Consider the following 23,897-nt stretch of genomic DNA (forward strand, 5'->3'; position numbering starts at 1 on the left):
TAATGTGGCAACATTTCATACTTTTTGTAAGCATAGCTGCTGCTCAACGTACAGACAATACAGAATAAAGAGCAAAAGGAGGCAAGAGACAGAGCAAGGTCAAATCTACGACAGGCTGCAGTACACAGTTAATCATAGCCAAGCAGAATTTCGTCAGAATCAGAAAGTGATCGAGTTTTTAATTTGAAATCCGAGCAGTGGTATACTTTAACAAGGCTTGCTTATGGGCTAGTTATAGTTAGTTCAGGGTATATAGTAAAATAAAAATAAAAATAAAAAGAAGACATGGGCGAGACTCCACAACACAAGTGCTCTGTTGTTGTATACTTGTTTGCACCACTTCAATTATAGCAGCGTGCTCTTTACAAAAATTCGTAATTTTAGTAGTTTACTGTTTGCTTCCCATAATTTGTGCGAGGTCCTTTCTACAACTGGTATATATGCATTTTATTCAAATCATATACATTTGTTTGTTCATTTATTTGTTCGTTCATTCATCTACCCTTCAGACACGCCAGCTGAGTGACGGTGCAGCCCGTAGTGTGCCACCAGCATGGGCAACCTCAACTGCCTCACGTCGCCAGATGCCCGGGTGTCACACGATGGCACCTCGCGGCACGGCGACGACGGCCTGGACAAGACCGGCGTCGACAGCACAGCGATGCACCAGGTCTCGGGCAGCACTGCCGACAACAACGGCGGCTTGCGGCCGCACGACGGCCGCTACACCAAGGCACCGGTGGGGGCCGTGGCGGTGTTGCCGACAAACGGGCCCCACCTGCACCACGAGGGGCTGCCCCCGAGGGTGCCCAACATCGCCGGCTCAGCTCAGGGTGAGCGAATGGTGTTGTGTTGCATGGGCAATCCATGAAACGAAATTATCTGGTAGACAAGGGTTGACATAAGGCCTGGTTCATGTGACAGTCATGTTGGAATGCAGGATGGCTCTTCTTCTACTTGCTTTCAGTCTGTATCTGTGCTAAACAGGAGCTTAATGTACTTAATATATGCGAATTCGTGTATGCAGTCAAAACACTCCTAGAGCACTAGTGCATTCTGTATTTTTTTCTTCAATGTGTCATGCTCTCGCCTGTTTCCATTGCAGGCAAGGTGGTAGTGGCCCTTTACACCTACAATGCGAGGGATGATGGTGATCTCAGCTTTAGGAAGGGAGACCGGCTTCAGATTCTCAACGACAGGTGAGCAGTAGTCAAGTGAACTGTAACACACGCTACAATAGTACTGGCATAGTTATCGCGTACAAAGGCTTTGGACATACTTTGAGTCATGAATTTCATGTTAACGGTGCATGATAAACATGTCATTGATGTGGCTTCAGATTCCCAACAAGAGGGGACCATCAATCCAGTGCACCCAAACACTCGCTAGTCCTCTCACGGTGCTCATAAACAGGGGCCGTATTCTCAAACGTTCGCCTTCCGTGATAGTTTCGCTGCCGCGATAGTCACATTCAATAAATCAAGCGACTGCTTACCCGTGACGTCAACGTGCACTACCAACGCGCGCTGTCGAATGCTTCACATCGCATGAAAGAGCGCGCCGTGCGAGTGCAGAGTGGCTCAGGTGTGTGGTTTTTTAGTGTAGTGGCCGCAGTACGGGTTCTGCACACTGACTATGGTTGGTTACGGCTGCTCTAGGTAAAATAAATTGAATAAGGAAGTGTGAAATGTTTTATTTTAAATTAATCAACAAATATCGCCTCGAAACAATGCGCGTAAGGCCCCACCGACAAGGCTACTATAAACTACCACCTACCTTATCTCTACTACACTCCACCACCAACCGAACGCCAAAAGACATGTTCGTTAATGCAATATATGCCAAGAGCACCCATCGACACCATGACGTTAAAATTACGTAGGCCAGAACTACTAGATGGCGCTGTTCATTTTCCAGTTTTGCTAAAGCTGCCAACCAGCGCGCGCCGTTGGCGGAGGCGTAGCCAAGGTGATAGTTTCGCAGAAGGCGAACGTTTCAGAATATGGGCCCAGAGGTGAACACAGTTAAGCACTGAATGTCACGTTCACAAAGCATGATAAACATGTAATTAACATGCTACTCAGAAACAAAGGCGGCTTTGGACGCCGAGTGATGAACGTCATGTTCACTGTGCATGATATACTCTTCATTAGTGTGGCTTTGGACTCGCAAACAAGAGCATGCAAACACTCACTGTTGTGTTTACATTCTGCTTGTAGACAAAGAACTTGTACACGATTTTGAGTCATGAATGTCACATTTGTTGTGGATGATCAACATGTATGTCATTGATACGGTCTTCCAGTGATCCGGACTGGTGGCATGCCAAACAGCTCAACGGCCCACAGACTGGCTACATTCCACAGAACTACGTGGCATTTGAGAAGACCGTAGAGAGTGAAGAGTGAGTCTTGATTTTCTCTCCCTTCAAATGCTATTTCTTCTTGTCACTTTTGTAATTCCCTTTCTCTGTGCATTGAAATTTAGACGGTAACACTTGAAAGAAGATGTGAAAACGTAAGTTGCTGTGGTAAGGTTCCATGGTAGCACATGCCAGCCTTGGGTCCTCTGGTGTTAAACTGTCGAGTTGTGTGCCCTTCTCAAACATTCGGAGCAAATGTGTGCTGACAGAAGAGTTAAAGAGTTCAAGTGTAGAATCTTACTCAAGGACCTGACTAGTTTGAAGCGAGTCCATTTCTTTTTCTTATCTTGCTAAGCTGTCAAATCTAAGCCATCATTTAACTCTCTGTGAGCTAGCTGGGCTCCGGCAAGGAAAGAAAAAAATCCAGAGCAATGAACAGTGTCATCTCATTAATGCCCTTCTTCTAACCAGAAAGCTACATAATTACACTCTTTCACCAGAAACAAAGAAATACTGTTGTATTATGATTAATGCTCATCTCTACCTCTTAAACAGTTTTGTAACAGGGGAGCATCAATCTACCTTGTCATCAATCGAGACTCCTTTTATGGTCCATGACAAACCGTCAGCTCATGTACAGTTCGGCATTGCTTGGGCATTTTATGACTTTACGTTTACTTCTCCACCGTGTTAACTTCGATTCGGAGGGCATACGCTGAACTCTTGAGCAATTTTTCTTGTACTTCTCGTTCTCCTATCCTATTCTTGACCCTCTCATTGTTCTTCTTGTTCCTTTTGTGTCCTAAATTTCAGCACTTAAGCTGTGAAGATATCTGCTGACTGTGCTTTTTATTTTGACCAAACGAAAAGAAAAACGCAGATCTGTGCACTTATTAGTGCCTACAGAGTCTTGTTCATCAAATAGCTGTTTTGCAGCCCCAATTCTGCACAATAGTTTATCGTTTGGTCTTTTGGCTGTTAACTTCTATTTGCCAGCATGCCATTTCTTGCTTCATGCTTGTGAATTCTTCTGTTACAGCTGGTTCTTCGGCAAGGTATCGCGGAAGGACGCCGAGAAGATGCTCATGCTCGCCTCCAATCCGAGGGGCACGTTCCTCATTCGAAACAGCGAGCAGACAACAGGTTTGCACCGTCACCTTTATTGCCATTGCCTAAACCCCATGCGAGTGATTTTGTGCACTTGATCGCTTGATTCCTGAAATCTAGAATTCGTCGCCCGGAAATCCTATGAGAGACTAGCCAATAAGGCCAAGCCAGCACAGGTTGTACACCCATGACCAAAAGTATATGGATCAGACATTGCATAATAAAGCTTGTTTTTCTCCTCCACCTGTGAACGTAACTCGAGATTGAGGACAGCGGTTCAAACTTGGCTTTGAGTCCCCATCTCTCGCATGAGGTGTGACTTGTGAGCAATAAAAAGATGCAGCAGCCGTCGCCATTGCACCATTTGTCGCTGGCGCAAGCAAAATCACTTGAATGCGGTTTATGTGTTATATTTTTATTCAGTGGAGCTGTGAAGATAAAAAAGAACATATTTGCATGCGTTAGTCTTGGCACATCAATCCTAAATTTAAAAAATAATCACCAAATCCTCAAAGTAGCTAGAAACTAGCCAACTTAAGCCTCAGGTAAGAAGGAAGTAGGCAAATTGCAAAAAAGTGGTCATCATAGGAACCCTCATTATGTGCTCATTAAGGCACTATGAAAGGGTTGCTGACTTCATGTTGCATTTCACCATTGCCAAAGTCAGAAACACAAAGTGTAGCTGGCTGCATGCTGTTTTTGTAGTGCAAGGCATGGCCGTTTGTGCAAGATCCAATGATAGTACTGGAATTTTACAGTGTGTCTATGGCATCTGTTATTGGTTACAAAAATATCCAAGCAGTTCAGAGACGAAATTATTGTAGCTATCAAGCTCCGGAAGTATCCAGTTAGCCACAAAGTAGCAATGAAAGTATTACAGGTGACTTTGTTCGACTGGTGGCTTAATGTCACATTTCAAGCTCACCCGTAGACAAAAATGCCAAGTATAGCACAATACATAGCCAAACCTTGCAACCTTGCCACCAATCCGTGCATCCTGAAGGCAAAATGTGCACTCTATCACGCCTGTACATCGACCATCATGGCGCCCCTTACGTTTCAGGCTTCTTTTGGCAAAGTCTCAAGCTGTACTATACTCACGGACAACTTTCTGTGACAATGAAGAGAATACTGCAGGGCCGGAGCATCTGCACTTCTTACTGCAACAAGTATTCCAGCAGCATGCAGCAACGCTTTTATTCACGTGCCGCAGTTATTCATTTGCCCATACGTGGGAGAAAAGAAGGAAGGGGGAACAGCTCAAGTTTAGCACTGAGTGGCATACATTCTGTCGTATGTTGCTCTTGTAAATACAATGTTTGTCTTTTCTCTTCCCCAGCTGAAACTTATTCCCACTAATGAGAATGTGGGACTATTTTCAGGAGAGCTCTTATTTGTACGCGCCTTGCCTCTGCAGCTTTCCATTCACTGCCATAAAAGTGTTGTCCGTGGGTGTAGGTCCTTTTTCTGATTCTCAAGTCTGCTTCTCTGCGTTGCACACTTGCCCAACTAATCTCAGTTCATTTGTGATGAAGTTCAAACTGTGGGTGCCAGTGCTTTTCTGTTGCTCATGGTTTCATCCCTACAACCACGCCCACCTCATGAAATACAAATGAGCTAGGGTTTGTTGTAGAAACGCTGTCTGGCGTCCTGCTTTCTTGCTATACCACTTTCTGGTAACCTGTACTATAAAACGCAGCATTTTCGCAATTAAACCTTAGTTGGAAGTTATCGCTCGTCCCTGTCTGTTGTGTCCCATTGTTACCGCTTCGCACCATACGCCCTTGCAAAATGATCATTGCGCGGTCAATAGTTCTTGGACTTGGACCTGCCCATTAAAAATTTGCAGGTGCAAGTTGGGAATGGATTGATGCAGGACAGGGGTAGTTGGAGATCATAGGGAGAGGCCTTTGTCCTGTAGTGGACATAAAATAGGCTAATGAAGATGATGATTAAACAAACGAAAATGTTTTAAGAGTGCGTTGGAAATTAACCAAGTGGTTTGCGGTTTCCATCACTGTAACGTGGGGGAAGCGTAATCTGGGCGCGGGGCATAGCCTTGTAAATATTGGCATTGAAGAAAGAAAGGCATCGTGCACTCAGCGCAGCTAATCTTGCCCGTGTGGTACAGATCGTTAAGACTCTGGATTTGTCTTGCACCTAGGGGCGTTCTCGCTGTCGATCCGCGACTTCGAGCCAACCAAGGGGGACCACGTGAAGCACTACAAGGTGAAGACCATGGACAATGGTGGCTTCTTTGTCACCACCAAGAAGACCTTCTCCACCCTCCAAGAGCTCATCTCCTACTACATGGGTGAGTGCCACATTAGTGCCTCTGCCCCCACATTTCAAGACAGAGAGAGAGAGAGGGATATAAGGAAAGCAGGGATGTTAACCAGTCAAGAGTCCAGTTGGCTACCCTCCGCTGGGAGAAGGGGAAGAGAAAGAAGGTAGATAGACACAGAAGTGCTTAAAGGGGTACTGCATCCCGCTTTTTCTTTCTTTATCCGATAGCTGTCAACTCTGTCACTAAAGTGTCATGCCAGAATTTCTTGAACATGCAAGGAATTGCCAGTTACATCCTGTACACGTATTCACACTTCTGATGTTAACTACAAACGTCACACTGACAAATCTAGCAAATCAAGGCACTACCAGCATAACTCAAAACGTGAACAAGTTGTGAACAACTGATAGGCACTGCTGTATTTCCATCTTCACCTGCACTTGTAACAGCGGCTTAATTCAGGCTCCAAAGTCTGCATTTGGGAGTACATTACGCTAAGAAACACTGGCCGCAGGGCAACTACACATTGCCCTTTCTTGTAATCACGCGTAAAAGGTGTCGCCATCGACATTCTTCTGTTCAAGTTTAAATTTGCGCTCATGGTACGAGGGTGTCCAAAACACATCATCAGTTTTCAATGCGGGCAGGTCAACACTTCTCAATTTTGTGGCAAGAAAGATAAGTGACACAGGTTATTTTGTGAGGAGACCTCTCTAACACCCTCTTCTGGAGCACTCTGAATACTTCATCGTGTTCACCATCTCGTCGTTTGCATGTGCAGAAGGTGCAAATGGCTTGTGCCACAAGCTCACAATCGCGTGCCCCAAGCCCAAGCCCGTGGTCTGGGACCTGTCGCCAGAGACACGCGACGAGTGGGAGATCCCACGCAGCTCGGTGCAGCTCATCCGAAAGTTGGGAAGTGGCAACTTTGGCGAGGTCTGGTACGGTAAGTGCTGCCCGCCCATCTCAATTTTTTTTATTTGTCGCTTGGCTTTTTTCGTTACTTTTGCCCTGTTACTAAAGAAGGCTCAATCCTGAACTAAGTATTCATGAACAACCTGTTTGTTAACCCTTATGTATAACGTTTTTTTTTTTTTTTTTTTTTCCTCTATCTCTGCAATGCCGTTATGTGGTGAATGAATATTGTTGTGCTTGGAGGCTTTGTCAGGAGACCGTAGATTTCAATTTTGTCTCTAGCATCATGATGAATAAATAAAATAGATAGGGACAAACAGAAAAATGTATAGTCACTCTTATAAGCAGTTCAGTATCTCCATCTAAAAGTACAATTTAGACAACTTACAGCATAGCTTCCTACATTGGATAAAGGAGTACTAGGGGAGTGCAAACAGTAATATTTGAAATCTATACTAATATTCACATCCTGGCATAGAAAATGTTGGCAAGTTACCGTATTTACTCGCATATAACCCGCACCAAAAATTGAAAAAATGTGTTTAAAAAGTGGGGGTGCGGGTAATACGCGAATATTCCGGAGAAGGGGGGCTCGGCGGGTCGGCTTCACGGCAACGCGCGGCCTGCCGTGCAGAGTCCGCATCCCCATCGACATCAACGTGTGTTGCAGTGCATATTAATATTGCACCAACCTTTTGACCACCGAAGGCCAGTATGGACTGAAAGAAGACCACGTGGAAGCGGAGACCATGGAGCATATCGTTTTGCGGTGCAGAACACTTCGTCCGGACATTGCCGAAGACGCGGCGATAGATATAGAGGGTGCCCTGGGATTTGCAGGGGAGGACGGACGTGTGGATGAGAGAAGGGTAGTGGTGACAAAGAGTAGGTTGGAAGATTGGTGCAAAAGGGGCTAGGGACGAGTGAGTCTATAAAAGAGGGACAAATTACAGTTCACAATACGAACAAAATTACGGGGGAAAAAAAAGGGGGGAATCCTAGGCTAGGGGGCGCAAGCCACCACCGTTACAAAGGGCTAAGCCACTATGATCCATCCATCCAGCCAACAAGAGGCCAACGCAGGTCACAGCCAGATCCACATCCATAGTCTGTTTAGTCCCACGCCAGCCACGCGTTTCGCATGCTTTGCATACGCTTTGTTCAGACGTTGATGGGCCTTGAGTAAGGTGCCGTTTCTTGTACGCCCAGTTTGCACAGTTCGCCAGCCTTGTCTAGGCATCATGAGTGTGTCTCGGCGGCAATCATTCACGGCGAAGGAGAAACTCAGGATCGTCGCCGCTGCTGAACAAATCGGCAACAGAGCTGCTGCGAGAAAGAACGATGTCGACGAATCTTGCATTCGCGACTGGCGGAAGAAAAAAGACTCTCTCGAAGCTGCGAACAAGGACAGGCGAGCGTTTCGCGGCCCGAAGACTGGCGCGTACCCTCACCTCGAGACGCAGCTTGCAAAATTCATCGAGGAGCAGAGGAGTCGTGGCCACGCTGTGTCTACAGAGATGGCGCAGATGCAAGCCCTGAAGCTGGCCCGGGAAATGCACATTCCACGCGAGTTTCATGCGAGCCGCGGATGGCTGCAGCGCTTTATGGCCAGGCATGGATTTTCGATGCGGCGGCGAACTACCATGTGCCAGCGGCTTCCCGACGCTTACGAGGAGAAGCTGCTCAACTTTCAACGTTACGTCATCGGACTGAGGAAAGAGCGCAACTACTTGCTATCTCAGCTGGGAAATGCTGACCAAACGCCAGTATATTTCGAGATGCCTATGGACACGACCCTGGAAAAAAAGGGCGCAAAATCTGTTAGTGTGCTGACTGGCGGCAACACCAAGCTGCGCTGCACAGTGATGTTGTGTGCTTTGGCCGACGGCACCAAACTGCGCCCGTATGTAATATTCAAGCGCAAGACTCTACCGAGTACACCACTTCCCCCAGGAATTGTTGTGCGAGTGGAAGATAACTCGTGGATGAACAGTGACCTCGTCATTGACTGGATTCAAGCAATCTGGGAAAAAAGACCAGGTGCCTTGTTGGCACGCCGTTCGATGCTGGTGCTGGATTCGTTCCGAGGCCACTGCACTGACGCGGTGAAAGCTCGCCTCGCTGACAACGGCACAGACCTTGTCGTAATACCTGGCGGCATGACTTCCATGCTCCAACCACTCGACGTGTGCATCAATAAGCCTTTCAAGGCTCACGTGAAGCGGCTATATGCCCAGTGGATGGCCGATGGCCTTTACGCCCTTACGCCGACGGGACGCGTGCGAAGGCCAGATATTGCACTGCTGTGCCAGTGGATCGTAGATGCATGGGGGATGATCCCGGCCGACATGGTACGCAAGAGTTTCAAGAAGTGTGCCATAAGCAACAGCCTAGATGGTACCGAAGATGATTACGTCTTTGAGAGCGGCGATGAAGCCTCAGACGGCAGCAGTGAGAGTGGCGACGATTGACAATTGAACGACAGCACTGACAACGTTGCGGCAGTCGTTTTCAAATATATTTGTTTTGAAAACTAAAATGGTGACTGTTTGCTCAGTTGTAACTTCCTAGTCCTCATTTTTTCAGGTAAGTGTGCGGGTTATACGCGAGGATATTTTTTTTTATTTCATGGGGTTCAAAGTTAGGGGTGCGGGTTATATGCAAGGGCGGGTTATACGCGAGTAAATACGGTACTTCTGTGATTGCATATTGAATAGTAAGAAGCATGGTTTATTCATAGCACTTTGAAGAGTCCTGTGTATAAGTTTGCTTCTGTGCGTACCATCAAGACTAAATTGAAGGTGCACATCATTTGAAACCATGCAGAAATTAAAAAAAAAAAAATGGGAAGTATTTTTCTATAGTTGGAATAGCTGTGGAACACGAGGATACTAGTATATGCAAATAATGTTGCAATAAGGCGCATTCAGATTTAATCTCAACAGAATGCACAAGTGCAGCATCTGTAAACAGGGTTAAAATGCCTACTGTCAAATGTCCTCTCCAAGCAATGTTTAATTGCAAATGATCGCATCATAACTGAAAAAAAAAATATCTCTTCAATTTAAGTTTGATTCAGCACATTTGACAATGCAAAGCATTTGAAAAATATTTTAAATATATTCAGATGTTCAACAGAGTCTCAAATACTTGAGTGACCCTACTGGATGCTATTATTTTGTGCACGCTAAATGGTGGTGGCGGTAAACTTTATTGAAAGGGGAAAGGGGGAGGTGGCCGAGGCATCGAGCTCAAGTAAGACCCTGGGCCTGCTTGGCCTTATCCGCCCAGTCCACCAGTTCAAGCTGTTGGTCAACGTCCCCGGACCTGAGCCAGGCTGTCCAGTCAGTCTCACTGTCCAGTCAGTTTCACCGCTGACAGGGGGATAAGAAAAAAGGGAGTTGGAAGTGCAGGCTGTGTTGCCGTCATTGTTTTTACGTTTCCGCGTGCCCCTTATTAGCTTCACGTATGCATAATTCTGCAAATGCCTATAAGTCCAAGGAGTTCTTCCGATGCAGTGTCGCTGCGTACGGAAACCGGTCCAACAGTGGAAGTGTCATTGCTCTCGAAACTTGCTCGCAGGTTTATGGAAGGGCAGCACGGAGGTGGCGATCAAGACTCTAAAGCCGGGCACGATGGACCCGGCGGCGTTCCTCCAGGAGGCGGCCATCATGAAGAAGTTCCGCCACGAGAAGCTGGTCTCTCTGTATGCCGTCTGCTCCAAGGAGGAGCCCATCTACATCGTCACCGAGTACATGGCCCACGGCTCGCTGCTCGAGCACCTGCGCGGACGCGATGGCCGCGGGCTCAAGCTGCCCGCACTCATAGACATGGCCGCACAGGTCAGCTTTTGCTGCGATAGCAATTATGCGAACACCCGCGACACATTCACGCCGTTGTGCTGTCCTGGTGTTGGCGGCGCAATTACCCAAGACGCGCAGTACATTTGGCTGCAAATACAACAAAGCCAAGTCTATGCACCATTACTCAGCAGTGCAGCCCGTTATGCGCTTCTGTTGCTCACGTGAGCATTGTGTACATGCACTGCCGTTCTGTTAAGCATCTGTGTGCATACGCTGGTGTGAGCCAGATGGACAGCAAATGTCAAGCTAAAGCTGTCTAATGCTTTGCACTGACTAATGCCAACAGTTTTCTGTCTCTTTCATCTCGTGCGCCACCAACCTGAGATGCCTGTGAGGCACTGGCGGCACTTGTCATGCCAGCGTTGTGAGATGCCTGGTAGCTGACGGGGTTGTGTTCTTGCTTTGCAGCAGCAGCTACCGTGTGTACGGCGTCATGCCAACATGGTCTCTCCATGTGTTGTTAAAAAGTTGTCACTGGCACTCACGTAGATTCTAAATTGTACAGCAGTGTTCTCATTGCACATGTGACTTGATTATACGTTCCTCTGTCATTGAGTGAGTTCATGAAGTTTCGGCAAGTGTGTCATGGGCCAAGCGATAACTTGCTGCAACTGATACCCTATGGCCCAATTATGTGACGATGAGGATTGGGATACAGCAGACTCCCTCTGTATAATACACACGACGGGACTGTGGAAATTTCTTTTGCTGATAGCATTGCCCGAAATAAATATTGGACTGAATAGTACATAGGAAGCTCAACAAAGGTCTGGAACTTGATGGTTTATCAGCAATGTTGTATGATGTATGCCATGATAGCAGCACGTTGCACTTGTTGCAAAGTATGACAAGTTAGCACGTCTTGAGAAGCTAAATTATATGGAAAAAGTCCATTTTGAGATGCTGAAGAGAAATGGGCCTTCATAGCTATGATGCTTTCAATGTGGTTATGGTTGAAAGAGGTTAGGTGATGACTGTCCCACATTTGGCTACGAACTGTTAAGCAACTGAAACATTTCACTTCACTGATCATCTGGCATTCATTCATATAACAATTTGACATTGTGGAAAAGCCACCAACCAGCACCTTGTGTTTGTTGCCAACGTTTTCAATTCACAACAAATGAACCAGTCAGTCAATTATAACGTGAACATACTTGGAAAAGCTCAGTGGAGCCATATGCAAGCCTTCGGGAAGTTGTTATACAGTGCAGTCCACTTATAACGATATCGAGAAAGACGAAAAATATGATCGTTATAACCGATGATCGCTATATCTGGACTGCAGTTATCAAAAAAAAAAAAAAAAATTAAACGCGTTTGCGCTCTTTACCTTTGCAGCACTGAACTCGAATTCGCTACTTGCTCTAAAGAATAGATGATGTAGACAGTAGGCCGTGAAAAACAAACTTTATTTCTAGCGCCAATGACCGTGTCAAGGATTAGGCGCGCCGAAATAGTCCGAAATCTGCACTTGCTTTTGCGGCAGCTTCAGCTTCACAACCGCGGTGTGCATGGATTCCAGCTGCTGCGCGAACACTGGCGGCAATCCTTTAGCATGCATAAAATCAATTAAGGAGTCGATCGACGATAGTGCACTTTGCGTGGACATCGTGGTCGGGGTCAAGGAGCCACTGTCGATCTCGTTGTCACTGTCGCTGATGCCGTCGCCACCGTCGCACAACTTCGCGTCTGTCGAGACAGCACATCTTCGGCGATCGCCTCGTCGGTGACCTCATCGCAGAACGAGGCAGCACTGTCTGCAGTCAAAAACTCCTCCTTCGACACACCACCTGTGTCACCAGTAGGAACGAGCTCCCAGAGCTCGGTTATGTCAGCGACTTCCGCCGGGTCGGTCTCAGCAGGTTGGGGAAGTTCGTCCTTACGCACAAAGCCCGCCTTCTTGAAGCAATTGGTGATGAACCACTGGTAAAGCGCCTCTTCAACGTCGGCGTTCAAAGGGTCTCTAACCCCTTTTCCGCTGATCGGAATGGCCGCCGATAGCTCCTGCCTTCACAATCGCGGTGCTCCCGGTTTTCAAGATGGTTGATATCGTTAACTGGACGAGCTCATACTTCTTCACGAGGGCGCTCACCTTGAAGCCGCATCGAGAGTCCTGCAAAATATCCATCTTCGTGTCAAGCGACACAGCTTTGCGCTTTGTCGGCGCCATCTTCGAACTGAGTTGAACCGTTGGTTGCACGCTGCTTCGGTGGCGTCAGCCTGCTATCGCGAGAGAGACGCGGGACGGGCGACCGCGCCGCTTTGCTTGTCGCTTCTTTTTTTCTTTCTCTCTCTTTCGGAGCGACTGTGGCCGACGCGCATGAAGCAGCTAGCGCCATCTTGTGGCGGGCGGGGCGAGACGCGCTGCGCGGTAATGGCGGCAGATACGAACTTACGGAGGTAAACATCGCCTCGTCTCGACATCGTTCGTTTCAGGGAACTAAGCAACGCAAACGTTACAATTATTTGGCATGGAAAACGCCGTCCACACTGCAAAATTTTGATCGTTATATCCGATATGCGGTGAATAACCTATCGTTATAAATGGTTTTTTTCCCCATAGACCTAATGCATAAAATGACACTGTCATGTCGACCCATCGTTATAACCGATATATCGTTATATGTGGTATCGTTATAAGTGGACTGCACTGTATGCCATTCTTCAGTGAAGCGAAGACTGAGCTGGAAGCACTCCCGTGCTGTGTGCAGATTGCCAGCGGCATGGCTTACCTGGAGAGCAAACAGTTGATCCACCGTGACCTGGCTGCACGTAACATTCTCGTCGGTGAGAACAACGTGGTCAAGGTCGCGGACTTTGGACTGGCCAGAATCATCGAAGACTCCGAGTACACCGCAAGGCAAGGTGGGTGTTGGCCTGTGACCTTGCCACCTGTGTTATCACAGTTTTTGTTGAGATAAGGTAAGCGTTGCATAATTGCGTGCAGTTTACTTTGCAGCAGTAGTTGTTATGGACTGTTGACTTACTCGGACTGGATATGTCCAGTGCCATTGGTGCCTGTCATGTCACATAAATTTGTGGAGGTTTTGCTAGGTTAGCTAGTTTTGTAGTATAACTAAAAGGAGGGCATGTGAACGCAGCAAGAGCTGACGGTATGTGCTTTGTGTTTTTTTTTCCCATACTTTTACATGACCATTTGAAATCTGTAAATATTTTTTTTTTCACTCAAATGTATTTTCTGTCTCTTGTTTCTGCCAAGTGATGGGGCAGGCACCCAGTCAAGCTGCAGCTTAGCAGCTTTTTGTGCTTGTCCTAGCATTCTTCTGTTTGTACAAAAGAAATGCTGAAATAAATTGACTTGACTTGACTTGACTTGTATCCATAACATCCACTGCAGTTTGAAACACTTGTGACTGCTGCATTGACATAAGTATAGATTTATGAAGTTAAATGCATGGGGATGTGCATACGGGGGGGACAAGGCCTGAAGGAATCCATTACAGCTACTGAACTTTACAACACTCGCGATTACTGCATTGACCAGCCATCTGGCCCTCGATGAAGGACCTGCATCCCTGCCTACATACGCAGGTGCCAAGTTCCCCATCAAGTGGACGGCCCCCGAGGCAGCCCTGTACGGCAAGTTTTCCATAAAGTCCGACGTGTGGTCCTACGGCATCTTGCTTTACGAACTCATCACCCATGGGCAGATCCCTTACCCGGGTATGTACCCCCCCTTTTCTTTTTCTTTTTGTCATTACATATTTTACGAACATCTTACTGCACCAGGCACTTGCAACTCTCAAAGAAAATAGAAGTGCCCTATAAAAAAATAAAAAGGCTACTTTGCACTGCTTTAGAGATCTTATTCTAGTCCTTTGTGTATTACGTTAAGGCATAATCTGAGTTGGTCATTTTTGGTGTTGCATTCCATTTTGCGTGGTGCAAACAACTGCCACGACATCTCCCTAAAGTGGAGGTCATGCTTGTGACAGACAAAACATAAAAATAAGGCTGATGAAAGGTGTCACATTCATTCCCACTGGCATAGCCCTAATCAACTCGTTGACAGCGGTAGGTAACCGATCAAGAACACGGACCGTGGAATCGCAAAGCAGACACCATTCTGCCCTGCAGTTAACCGCCATTCTTCTGAAGCTTTGCGACCTCTTTTGTGTTCCAGCAATGCCCAACCGGCAGGTGATAGAGTACGTGGACCGGGGTTACCGGATGCCCAAGCCGACCAACTCTGAATGTCCGGACTCTGTCTACAACATCATGCTCAACTGCTGGGAGGCCGACCCCGAGAAGCGGCCCACGTTCGAGTACCTTTTCGGCTTCTTCGACGATTACTTCGTCTCCACTGAGCCCAGCTACAGGGACGCCGAGGACTTCTGAATTGGTAGTGAGTGTCAGGTGCAGTTGTGCGGGAGACATCTGTAATGTGCGTTTCGGAGGTCGGTGCACCAACAGTTGCCCGGAGGTCATGAGACAGCAGGAACGTGAGTCGCACCAGTGGTGCACGGACTTCCATCGGCTCAATCCTAGAGCGAAACAGCCAGAAGACAACAGAAGCAGTCTAGTTGTGTATTTTCTAGGGCTTTCGCGTGCTTTATGGTTTGCACAAACTCATCATACATCAACCAGATGAAGTTCAATGCATGCACTGTGTTTACATTAATGCAGCCTTGGATTTCATTGGCTCAGTCCTAAACGAAAGTCGGGACACATCAGCAAGTCTCATCTTGTATAATCAATGGCCTTTGTGTAGACTTTGCGAACTCTGTAGGTTGCCTTGATTTGTGTGAAGGCCTCGTACATCAACTGAATGGAAGTGAGTAATTGCATTGGTCTTATATTGGTATGACTTTGGCTTCCATCAACTCAATCAGAGTGAGACGGCCAGAAGGCATTAGAAACACTCTTGTATATTGTCAAGGGCTTTTGGCGTGGACATTGCAAATGTGTAGATTGCCTCGGTTTGCGTGAAGACCTGATACATCAACCGGATGGAGGTGAATGAGTGCATTGTTTTCATATTGTTATAACCTAGGCTTCTGTTGGCTCAGCTCTAAGATGTAACAACCAGGAGACACTATAAGCAGTCTTGTAATGGTGATCCCAAAGGCCCTTGTGTATACTTCACACACTTTGGTTTGAGCTTCACACATCATCCAGATGGTGTTGAAGCTAATGCGAAAAAATAAAATGTCTTATTCGAAAGAATCAGACGGGCACATGAAGTACGCTGTGTACGAACATTCGCGAGCTTAAGTGTACAGAGTGGGAATGCCATGGAAAATCTGAATTTCTCACAGGAACCTCGCGCTGTGAGTAATCAATGCATGATGCATGCTCACCTGAATACCCTTCATCTATGTAAATTGTTGAGTAACGGTCAGTCTTGTGCTGTTACTGTAAATGTTGCGCTTTCCTGCAATACTGAACTAGGGGTATGCTAATAGTGGAATCTTCTAATCGAATACCAATATCCGAGAAAAAGAAGGGGGCTTCGAATGTCGAATTGAATATAGAATATTTTATGATTTCTAAACAAAGTAAGATATAAAAACTCCCATGCAGTCTGTTTGGCAACAAAAGGCTTATTTACATTTTGAACATTTAATGCCGTCATCAAATGGATTGTAGCTCATTTGAATACCTTGTAAATGAGAACAAAGCAAATGTGACTATCTGGCACACTGAAACAATGACAGTAATTCAGCAAACAAAAAGCATGTTGTCAGATGCACATAGAACTGTAGCATTAAGCGCATTGCCACACAATGCTATGCATTGTTTTGTAGCGTGAGCTACACTGGCTGACGTTGAGCAGTTTTGTGCGGCTCCTGGAAAGCCGCGCTGCGCATGCGCGAGGAGCAGTAACGTCACACGGCGCACAGCCACCGCCGCGCGCCTCGCCGGTCTGCGCATTCCGGGGGAGTGACATCATAGCCGCGGCAGACGCACTGGCGCTGGCGTGTGCCAAGCTGTGTGCCTCTGTTGCGCAGTAGCCGCGGCAGACGCTGCGCTGGAGCTGCTTGATAGCACCTCTCATTTTATGCGCTTGCGCAGAGGTATCAGTGGGGGTATACATGTAGCGGGTCGTTTGCCAGTGTGGTATAGTCAGAGAGGAGGAGAGCAAAATTGCTGCTCAGCGGCACAGAAGAGTGGAGAAGCTTAACTCATCGGATCCTGAAGTAGTCGCCTGGCAATTAGCGGTTGAGCGTAGGAAGAACGAACAGAAGGCTAAATGTGCTGCGGAGACACCTGAGCAAAGGGAGGAACGTCTAGTAAAGCGGCGTCGCCAGGAGGCCGAGCGACGTGCCCGACCATGAACCTTGGCTCACGCTACATATATCCTGGCATAGCCGAGCTAAGCCACTGCAAATTTTTTTAAGAGATCCAAGCGTGGTGACATTGCCCAAATAATAACTAGATTTGCCTAAATTGGAAGATAGAGTTGGAGGCAGAATTCGTAGTCTGCCTAAGGTGAGACAGTCATGTTATAACTACTGGAAACCGTTGTACATGAATGATTTCCTCCGTGCGTTCATATCACAAACCTGTGCGTCTGCCCAGCAACCACGGTTCTCCTGTAGCAAAATCATTCGGAGGACTCTCCGCTTGACTAGTCTTGCCTACTCTTTCTGCGCCTTAGTATTCAAATGAAATGAATATTCGACAACTTGAATAGTTAACTCTTGCATCGAATAACGAGAACTGTCTGATTCGTATTAGAAATATTGAATATTCGCACCCAACTAGTAAAAAGTAAACTTCGCTCCTAGTATTAGGCTGACGTAACCCCTGCAGATTGTGCTGTTGGGATTGACAGAAGGTGGGCACTCAGTCAGCAAGCTGACTAATGGGGTGAGTTGTACATTGGAAAGGCAGTGCTAACAAACATGACCACAAGTAAAGCAAAGCAAAAGATAGATAGCACTGCGTCTGTGCTTTGCCCTACTTTTTGTAGACCCGTCCATTAGTGCTGCTTTTACAAAATGTTAGAGTCCATTCTCCTCCCGCTTGCAGCCTTGGTCCCTCTCTCAAAAAGGAAAGGACTGTGGAAGTATGCCCTGGCCTAGGCTCGTGAAGTTTCTATAGCTAGATAACGCAGCTGGCTGCTGGAATAATACTGCACCTGAACAGCTATCGTATCACAGACTTGTTTAGAGTGATAGGTTTATTAGTGGACTTGCAACTCCGACAAGTCATGCCGCACACTTTAACTGTTTACACCCTTTGGGGTCTATCGTCGTCTGAAAACAACCATCATCATCTGTCTTGCTTGCGTTTCCTTTCTTCAAAGCTCTGCGCTTGCTACTTGTCAAGAATGCGATGTCATGTTGATAATGCACATGCCATTCGTGACCTAGAATACTTAGCTCCTGGCATTAAAGAAAGGAAAGGCATTCAAGATAGATCATGATTATTGTTTATGGAACAACAATGCACCCCAAAGGGTGTGAATTGTTTTCAGAGTGCAGTCAAAGTTTTTTTCTCATGTAAAGGCTTCGTTGTAATGCACGTGAGACTTATTGCTAACCTCGTATTATCGCTTTGCGGAGCATTCTTGCAGAGGTCCTTTGCATTGCTTTGCCTCAAGAGGGATGCTTTCTTATCAATCCTCACTCGAATGCTTCGCTCTGTACATGAAGTCTTTGAAGCGCCCAAAGAAGTTCTTGAGGTCACCGTGATAAGGTGTCTGCGCCTGTGCTGATCCAGTCATCATTGCATTAGGCAAACCTTCCCCTTTCACATATTTTCTTCAGCGGTGGCCGTTTGCTCTTCTTGCTGTGTCCGCTTGAGCACCCACAGGTTCGGTGAAAGGATCTGTCTGACTCTTCTAGTACTAGTTTGTACTGCGTTACAATTTTAATTAACCAGATTTTGTTGGAGGGTTAGAGGCACTGCCCACTTTCATCTGAACTTGGTTCCTGTTCCAAGAATTGCAATACTTTTGTAGATCTTTTTATGTTCCCTTTTTCAAGACCTGCAGTGCTTTTTGTAGATCTTTACTTGGAAGTTTGTATAATAGTGTGAAGGTTATTTTTATGACATGGTTGTGCTGCGAAAATTTGTCACTTTGTTCTCTCATTCTTTGAAACATTTACATTGTGTTATACTATGTACAACCTCATTTTTGCTATGGAGTTTTGTGTCGCTGTTTCATGCTGCGTTCCAATAGGTTAAAGCAGAACTTCAGCAGCCTATCTATCAGCTTTATGCAAATAAGCCAGCTGCATTCAGTTCACTGTCGAGTACTTAATGTTGTGCTGTTTTAATAAGCTTCAACAAAGCTTGCTACTTATAGTGGACATCTTAATGCAGTACTTAATTTTTGCTTTATTAACCTACCCTTACAGTCCTAGATCTTGCCACATGTCACACGTCAATATGTTTGTCACATGTGACAGGTGCTGCAGTAGTCATGTGACAGCTGACATGTCATACATGTCAGATCCATTGACAGTAGTCATGTGATAGACGTGTATCTTGTCACAGATTGGTGCCCACCTTCATTTCATTGGGCAGGCCTTGCAGTCCTAGACCTTGTCACATGTGACATTTATGGCAAATCTCATGGCATGTTACAGGTGTATTGCGACAGTAGTATGGTGTGCAACAGATTGGTGCCTAATCCATTAAACACGCCTTGCAGCCCTAGAATTTGCTTGATGTCACATGTCAATGCGCGTGTCAGATGTGATGGTGGTCATGCACCGGTCGATGTGTCGTTTGGCTGACTGGGGCCCGATGTTCACTTCAATGAGCAGGCCTTGCAGTCCTAGACTTTTGCCACATGATGCATGTCACATGTGACAGTAGTCGTGACGATATGCACATGACGTATCGCAGGTCGGTGCCTCATCACTTTGTTAGTTTTTTCGTAGTCCAGAACAACTTTGTGCAAAGAACAAAAGAATATCAGGCTAGTTGTTGATGTGCTGGAAGGCTAATCGCTACTAGAAGCCATTGGTCAGGCTTCTCTGGTTTTATAACATATCAAGAATTGCTTTCATGACCACATGACATACAAGATGAGTGCTTCGCTGATAGTACAAGATATGCACTGACCAGTGTTTCATCATGTAAGACTTATCCTTGGTTTACCCACTGTCCCACTTCACTTTTAACATCTGTGCCCAAACGCACCATGTGATGTCTGTCGGCACATTGTAAAGCTTGCAGCATGAAAGATTGTACTTTAGCGTCTGAGTTTAACATGAGCTGTATTGCATGTATAAAATAATTCACTGCATTTTGTGCATAGACAAGCCTTTAGCTCACTCGGGTGCACACAGCAATAAGTTGGGTTACTTGGAACTACTGTCATAGATAAATGGCACATGAACGGGACAGTTTCAAACGCTGACAAGACGGCAAGGTTATGCTTGGTAAAGGTCAATTAATGGTGCCACTGGTTTTCACTTTCTAATCAGCGGTGTACCTTGCAGCAAGTTTCGAAAAACCACGCGTTTCTTTTGTTTACCTCAACCATGGTTGTTGGCTTTTACCGTTAACATTTGAAATGTCCCATTCACACTTCACTTGTCAATAGTAGTAGCACTTACATGCGTATCACTAGGCCAAGCCTGTGCATATCAAAAGCATGGTTGACTATTTCCTCTTTGCTCAGCTCAAACAAAAATAAAAGGCAATAGAACTTGAAAATGTTACCTTATTGCTCAATTTACTGCATGGTGGACAGAAAGCTTTAACAAGCCAAATGCAGGTTGTGGTTGTACAGCAATCATTTTTTTCTTTCTCTGTGAACTAGGATGCAGGACTTTTGTGACCTTGTCACATAGGCGGGCACCCGATTAAAATGAATCGAACATTTCTGAGCTTAGTTGCAGTAAAGCGCGTCACAATGGCGCAATGCTCATCGGGACATTGATCCTGGTTGTTTCCCACATATCAGACGTTACTTTATACATCTGCAACAGAAAACAGTAGTTTACCAATTCTCTGTTGTAGCAATATTAGCAGCGGAGACAGTTCCTTTCTCAAGAAACCTACTTTATCTATCTGGTTCTAGGTATAGGGTGGGCTGCACCTTACTGATGTGATCTGCACTAGCAACTGCAAGCATGGATTTGCAAGACATGTGCTATATTGTGCAAGTATCTTAACACAACCTATATTTTACTTCAGATATATGCCTTTCTTAAGATACTTGTAGGATAAATTTTGGTTCTTTTGCATTTGTGCGAGCTAACTTACTGAGCCAAGGCATATCAGTCTCCGATTTCACAAGAGAATTTTGTTTTCTGATTGAGCAATTTGATTGCGACTGATTCGTGGTCATGTGACGGAACAAACAGCATGCTCAAACATTACCATGTATCAACCCACTATGTGCTTTGAGTTTGATTGTGATAGACTCAAGCATGCTTAAAGGTGCCCATGTCACTGTGGTAATAACCATGCCTGTTATAAGCTCGTGAGAGTGCTAAATTCATGCACTGTGCTTCATGGTGGGTGGCTAATGGCGTTGTTCCATGGAAAATAATAGTAACATTGGTTTCTTGCAGCCCTGTGCAAAGTCTCTGGTGCGTATAGCGACTACAAGGCAACAGCACTTGATGAGATTAGTAGTGTTTCAATACCTGGACACAGTTACTGATGCCACTGCTGTTTGTCTGTCAGCTATTTCCCCCTTAAATCCTCATGACCATATCATCTTCCCTCAGTGCTGAAATTTCAGATGACATAGCGAGTTCTTACTGCCGAGGACTACCTAGGGTCCTCTAGAGTTGTACGGCATTTATGCTATTCTTCTCCTGGTTCCAAAATAAATGTGGCCGTGTGAAAGGAGGGGGCCTGTGTGCAACCCTACTTTCACAGGCCATTATTTTTTTACATCCCTGGCAACTTTACTGCCATTTTTTTGTATTGCACAGTAGCTTTATTCGTTTATGTGTTGTCGAATCGAAGTAACAGCTCCTGCCCTGCCCAGCTTAGTTACTATACCCCGCACATTTATGAGTAGATAATAGAACATGTACAAGCTGTCTCAACGTATTCTGTCATCACTATAGGTCTATTGCCTTTTATACATATATACATAAATATATATATATATATACATATATATTACGGAACTTTTGCTTGTACACAACTCTAGCCCTACAAACTTGATGAAAGGTATCCACTTGTATTCTGTCCCCTGCTTTTTTTTTTTTACGTGAAGTTATTGTTGGTGCTGTACTTTTCTCGTGTTAGACTGTGATTCTTGCCTCGGTACTTGACGTTTTTGACAGTGCTGCTGCTCGGATATACTGAATGCTATGTAAATGAAACTGCTCTTCCAACAAAATTATTGGCTTGTCCGTGCTCAGCTTTTGCGCCCAACAAATGCCCAACTCGATATTTTTTCTATTATCCAGGCGGGCATCTTTTTTTTCTAACAAGTTTGACAGCCTATACTAAAACAGCGATTTATAATTTACGACGCGCTATGAACATTCAAAATCGATTTTGCGAGCTGTACGTTACGACACAAGTTGCTGTTAATTTGCTAATTAGGCCCTAAACAAAGAACATGCTGTTTTCGATATCATAAAAAAGTTTTATCATGAAAAAAAAAAAAACATTTCTGAAATCGGCTGGTAAAAATACATTTACTGTAATTTAAAGTGTCTCGTCCCCCCTTAAACTGCACCACAAAATGCTACCTCCATGTGAATTTCGAGCACCATCAATCCAATAGTTTGGTCAGAAGAGCTGTTTATATCTGTGTGGCTTATTTATGCAACATCTGGTACTTCTTGCAAGCGTGTTGCCGGAGGACCGCGCGACCATAACAGATTTGCAGTCATGTCTCTCTCATGGCCAGTGCATTAAACCCACGTTTTTTAACCTCATTGTGATGTCTGTAACCGAGACATACGATTTGCTCATAGGAGTGATCGATTTTGGGCGATATAGTAAACTCTTGCACAGTATTGTTTCACTGCTTCCACAAGCTAGCCAAGGCATATTACGATACCCGGGACATAGATGTAGCACGGACTTTTTGGATGTTCCGGTGCCGGGACTATACAGAAGCATTTGCAACGAATGAGACTGCGACATTGAAGTGCGTGGACTTTTGTTGGTGTGATTTCATTATCGACGTAACAGTCCCGAGCATGCTTGGACTGAAGCGTGTGTTGTCGACGTGAGCCAAAAAAGAGCACTTGTGTTTGTCTTGCAGGCTACCGAATGTGTCATATTTATATTTATCTTTTGCGATCAAACCTTTTCACGTGTACATATGCTGAAATTTCTTTATTTGTGCTTGTCTTAGGTTCAAGGTCAACTGCAGCAACATTTTCGGGCTGCATACGAAGCCTAGATGGTGTAAATTTAGGGCAGCCTCCACGTGAAATTTTTTGTGATACCAAAACTGAAAAATGATGTTGCTATTACCAAACGTCAGAAATGACGCAGAGCCCAGTATGTTGAGAACTAGCACAGTGCCCTTATGCGACATCCCAGAAATCACGCTTAACCACCAGGTGTGATTTAAAGAATTATTTTAAGATGGACAACCAGCCCTGTAACTTATCTCCGAGATTGCTTTGATAGTATAACTAATAACCAATTTAGTCAGGGAAATTTTGTTGAAGTTGGCCTTTGGTGTAATCTTTGTGACTAAGCACGAGCTCACACTACTTATGCATATAACCTGTGACGCCGGGTTACTTGCGACCAATCTTCTTGGGTGTCGTTTCTTTTTCGTTTTTTCCTCATGGTTGTTTTGGCGTGGAGCAGACATGTGGCCCAAGTTGGAGCTTATTTGTTTATATTTTTATTTGTTTCAATCTGGTGACGTCATTCTCTTTCCCCTTGTCTGCCAAACAGTGTAGCCATACTCCTATTTGCATTCAATGGTAGCAACACCTGGTGTACAATAAAGGAAATGCTTCTTTTACTTACTCGATTCCTTATTCATTATACCATTCTCGTAGCAGTTCATAATGTTCCTTCATTACGTTTATTGGTGTACTATCCATATACCTTTAGTATCTTCTTTAATCTCACAAAATTATTTTAGAGCAAAGCCGTACAGGGCTAGGGTTCCGTGCATTTTTGTTTCCCCATGAACAAAAACTATCGCCATCAATGGCTCATACCCCCATAAGCATTCATACCACTGTAAGCAAGCAAAAAATGCATTGGCCTATAGCCCCATAAGGCCGAGGCTACAAGTACTGCGCTGACCAGCTTGGACCCGCAAGAGCAGCGACGGCTGATCCGGTGGGCACGCGGAGTGGCGCAAGCCAGTGGGGCCGTGAACTGAGGGCTCCACCCTACAAGGAAGTCGTCCCATCTCATTACAAATAAACATATTCTCTCTCACTCTCTCTCTCTCAGCAAAGTGAAGTGAACAGTGCTTAAATTCTTT

General features: G+C 45.5%; 1 protein-coding gene across 2 annotated transcripts in view; it reads left to right on the forward strand.

Annotated features, from left to right (window-relative positions):
• The window catches only part of Src64B (Tyrosine-protein kinase Src64B), a 36,176-nt gene extending 12,753 nt beyond the window's left edge, over positions 1-23,423 (forward strand). For both annotated transcript variants that reach the window (XM_050175487.3, XM_055068855.2), the window contains 10 exons: positions 510-833; positions 1,106-1,199; positions 2,306-2,404; positions 3,402-3,505; positions 5,634-5,783; positions 6,538-6,702; positions 10,254-10,513; positions 13,249-13,402; positions 14,090-14,221; positions 14,682-23,423. In XM_050175487.3, the coding sequence (XP_050031444.1) occupies positions 554-833; positions 1,106-1,199; positions 2,306-2,404; positions 3,402-3,505; positions 5,634-5,783; positions 6,538-6,702; positions 10,254-10,513; positions 13,249-13,402; positions 14,090-14,221; positions 14,682-14,896 (1,653 nt within the window). In that variant the 5' untranslated portion in view covers positions 510-553 and the 3' untranslated portion in view covers positions 14,897-23,423. The remainder of the gene's footprint in view (positions 1-509; positions 834-1,105; positions 1,200-2,305; positions 2,405-3,401; positions 3,506-5,633; positions 5,784-6,537; positions 6,703-10,253; positions 10,514-13,248; positions 13,403-14,089; positions 14,222-14,681) is intronic.
• The last annotated feature ends 474 nt before the right edge of the window (positions 23,424-23,897 follow it).

Source organism: Dermacentor andersoni, chromosome 9 (assembly GCF_023375885.2).
Source record: "Dermacentor andersoni chromosome 9, qqDerAnde1_hic_scaffold, whole genome shotgun sequence".
In the NCBI taxonomy this organism is placed as follows: Eukaryota; Metazoa; Arthropoda; class Arachnida; order Ixodida; family Ixodidae; genus Dermacentor; species Dermacentor andersoni.